At 29.8% G+C, this 4,299-nt stretch overlaps 1 protein-coding gene across 1 annotated transcript in view; it reads left to right on the top strand.

Annotated features, from left to right (window-relative positions):
- The first annotated feature begins 2,187 nt into the window (after positions 1-2,187).
- Positions 2,188-4,299, top strand: part of LOC117178098 (acyl-CoA-binding domain-containing protein 4) — a 19,822-nt gene continuing 17,710 nt past the window's right edge. Inside the window, exon 1 of the mRNA XM_033369338.1 lies at positions 2,188-2,463. Coding sequence (XP_033225229.1) covers positions 2,403-2,463 — 61 coding nt within the window. The 5' untranslated portion in view covers positions 2,188-2,402. The remainder of the gene's footprint in view (positions 2,464-4,299) is intronic.

Below are 4,299 nucleotides of genomic sequence, written 5' to 3'. Positions count from 1 at the left end.
ATAATAATATAATAATATTTTCCGGGAATAATATAATAATATATTTATCTCGCGCTCCGCGCTCGATAATGTTCGGTCTTTACATTACCCTCCACATTTGTGCACATACCACAATGCGAAGTTTTCTACATTGTATATTAAAAACTATTATATCAAATTCATATTACAATTTCTTTTTGTGTGTACCTTGATTTGGCACTGCTTATTCAGATATTGCAAAATAATGTTCACATTTTATTTTTCCCGATCCTATTAGGACCCTGTTGTGGTTGTTTAATCCTTTTCTCTTTTTTTAAGTATATATATATAACTATAATCATAAAGTAAAGCTGAACCTTTTTTTTTAATTTGACATTAAAGGCGGTTCTCAAAGCACCTACGGCCTTGACGATTACATTCTCATTGGCATAATCGCGCTTCGCGCTCTACTTTTAGATTATACAGGCTCTAATTTTTTAAAATGTGGGCTTATCGAAAAATTCGGCTAAAATAGTTTTTAAATATATTTGGTATCTAGTAAAAATGCTTGGATCTATAAAAAAAATAATTTTTTCTATTTTTTGAAGATTTTCAAATGTTTGAAAAGTATATAACTTTTCTAATTTTTATCAAAATTAAAAATTTTATTTGGATATTTTGCAAGTCTTTTACCCATCTATAAGAAACTTTGACAAAAATTTATGAAATTTCAACAACAAAAAATTCAAGATTTTGAAAATGCACTCAATTTTTAAATTTTGGTTCGAAATATCTGATTAACGAACTTAGCTTTTATTTTGGGAACCTTCAGAAGTTTATCAAATACGGACTCGATTAGACAAATTCTTCAAAAGTTAGCGTGGCTACAACATTCAGGTAACCATACATACAGACATACAGACAGACGTACAGACAGACACCGACAAAATTTTATGATTTTCGGATTCTGTGCGCGCCGAAACGTAAAGATCCGTCAAAAACCAGAGATCGAAAATTTGGACAATTACATTACACTAACATTTTTAATTTTCATCCAAATTAAAAATGTCATTTGGAGAATTTGCAAGTATTTTGTCAAGTATAGGAGACATTGACAACATTTTATGAAACTTGAAAAAAATTGTCTAAAATGTTGAAAAAGCTCTAATTTTTTTAATTGTATGCTAATCGAAGAATTCGGCTAGAATAGTTTGAAATGTATTTGGTATCTACTGAAAATTTTTGGATTTATGAAAACAAAATATTTTTTTATATTTTTTGAAAATTTTCAAATTTTTGGCAAAGTATATAACTTTTCCAATTTTCATGAAAATTAAACATTTTATTTGGATAATTTGCAAGTCTTTGACCCATCTATGAGAAACTTTGACAAAAATTTTTATAGGTTAAAAAAAAGTTGAAAATTTTGAAAATGCTATAATTTTTCTAATTTTGGGCTAATCGAAAAATTCGTGTACAATAGTTTTGAAATATATTTGGTATCTGGTGAAAATTTTGAATTTTCATAAAAATAAAAAATTTTATTTAGATAATTTGCAAATCTTTTACCCATCTATAAGAAACTTTGACAACAATTTATCAAATTTAACAAAAAATTTCAAAATTTTGAAAATGCTTTCAAGTTTTTCATTTTGGTTCGAAATATCTGATTAACGAACTTAACCTTTATTTTGGGGACTTTCAGAAATGTATCAAATGCGGACTCGATTGGAAAAATTCTTCAAAAGTTAGCGTGGCTACAACATTCAGGTAACCATACATACAGACATACAGACAGACCGACAGACAGACACCGATGAAATTTAATGGTTTTCGGATTCTGTGATTGCCGAAACGTAAAGATTCGTCGATTACCATAAATCTAAAGTTGAATTTTAAATCACCCTACAGATTGTCCCATTCGGGTACCTTTTCACGGACCATGAATTTTAAATTATTCCTGGATTTTCTATTGGATTTATTTCTAGTTACCCTATGTTAAATATTAATTCAATGAGTAATTCCTATTCGGAATGGAGGTCTGTGGAGATCCTTAAGAAGGTACACTTAGAAATTTTGTGCGAGCCCCGGGCGCTAATGACTTTAAGAGCAGTTTGTTACGTCCCTGAAGTTGTGTATCATGAACGTGAATCGTGCGAACGTGTGAAGCTGTGATCACCAATCACAAATGACCATCACCACTACTATACGCTTACGCTAGTTTGCTACCAAATCGCCCATTGGATTGGTAATATTGTCAGTCATCCCGACTTTGCGATTTTGGTCGGAACGCTTGGTCAAGCTAGCATATTGTTTTTGTGTTTCTGAGTGTCGGTTTCTCGCTTCTCTCGTTTCGTGTCGTCAGTGCTTCCTGCAGTGATTTTGACGTTCGGCGAACCTTGTTGACAGTGTTCGAGAATATTCGGTCTAAACACCCCATCAACATGTCAGTTGAAGAAAAATTCAACGCGGCTGTGAATGTTATAAGGAACCTGCCAAAAAATGGTAAAAACACTTGGCAATCTTCTCTCGCTCTTTCTCTTGTCACTCTCTCTTTCCTTCCTCTTCCTATCTTATCTCAGCTTACATTTCCGATGAGACTGGAAGAGAGTAGAGAAAGATATTAGTTTTCAATCTCTTCAGACTATTTATTTACATTCTTCCATTTATCGCTTTATTTCCCCTCTTTTTTTTTTATTTTTGAAATTTTAAGTTTCTATTTCATTTGGTACATATCGCTCCTTATTTGTTTTATTCAGGTTACTATTTTATTTTTCTGTCTTGTTCATTTTGTACTTTCACTCAATAGGTGCAACAATTTTCAATGTCGTATTATTAATCTGTGAATCCTTTCAAGGTTCCAAGTTTCAATCCTTTCACGTTACCGTATTTCTTTCTTTTTTTTAAATCACGTTTTTAACGCACAATTATTGAATGTATGAAGCCGTCTATTTTTTATATAAAAATAATTTTTGGGGTAGGCATAAAACATCCCCTACAATTTAAAAATTTTATTTTCTTTACAAATATCGAAAATTCTGTTGTAAAAAATTAGCGGAAGGCTATATAAATAATATTATAATATTTGTGGACACAAAAATGGTTTGCAAGAAATATTTGTATTTTGTCATTATAAGCAAAAATGCATTGCGACAGTTCTGTCAGCATATTTTTTTTTAAACTTCATATAAGGAATAAAATAGAGAATCTTAATATAGTTCACATAATTTACGTATGTAGTTGTTAATTTTAATTTCACTTTCCCTTAATTGAAGGATTATAGGCGAACGAGCGGGGAAATTAATCAGGTCAAATTCAAATTTCTGCTTATGAATTATTTATTTATTAACGAGACTATTCTTTTGTGGAAGTAATATGCCAATTAAATGATACGATTCTTTGAAAGAAAGGTAGGATTTTTGTATTCTTAATTAATTGTTTTCCAATTGTATTTTATAAACCTTTCGAAATTATATACACACACAGACTTCACAATCATTCTCCTACTCTCTTATTTTCCACTTTTTTAAAGAATGTCTCTTTTTTTTCTTTCTTCTCAGAAACTTTTTTTTCACATCTTTTTGCGTAGATGCGATCTAAAATTGATACAACCTAATAAAAACATTCGCCTTTCTGATTTACAAATGCAACTATTTAATTTGGTATCAAATTAATTTTTTTGTTGGAAATTTATATTTTGGTGTTCAAAATTCAATTGAAGTCTTCCTTGGTTGCAAATTCAACTATCTTTGGATAATTAGCCTTCCTGGTTAAAAAATTCATCTCTTAATGGCATAAATTTAACCGTTTTTGGAAAAAAATCACTGATTTGGTCGAAAATTAATCTGTTTTTGTTAAAAATTCATCCCTAAAAACTGAACTATATACATAAATTAATTTTTTAAACTAAAAATGTAACTTCATTTTTGGTTCAAAATCGAAATTTTTTAGTTGTAAATTCATGTCTTTTCTTGAAAGTTTTTATTTTCTGGTAGAAGATTAATTTTCTTGATTGAAATTTGTTTTTTTTTTTCAAGCTAAAGATGCAACTGTTTGACTGGAATTCATTTCTTTCGGTAAAAATGTCATATTCGCTAGCTGTAAATGCAACTCTAGTTGATAATTAATCTGTTTTGGTTGAGGTTTCAACTGTTTGGTTCAAAATTAATGTATTTTCTTGAAAGTTATACTTTTTTGTTAGAAAATTAATCTTTGTGGTTGAAATTTTATTTTTTTCAAGTTTAACCCTTAAACGGCCAAAACGCCACTACCGGGACACTGCTTTTCAACGGCCAACAACTAAGACTATTCGACACTAGAAAAAATTGAGACACATATATT

Source organism: Belonocnema kinseyi, chromosome 8 (genome assembly GCF_010883055.1).
Source record: "Belonocnema kinseyi isolate 2016_QV_RU_SX_M_011 chromosome 8, B_treatae_v1, whole genome shotgun sequence".
Taxonomy (NCBI): domain Eukaryota; kingdom Metazoa; phylum Arthropoda; class Insecta; order Hymenoptera; family Cynipidae; genus Belonocnema; species Belonocnema kinseyi.
Note: the sequence above shows the minus strand (reverse complement) of the source record. Positions and strands in the feature narration are given on the sequence as shown.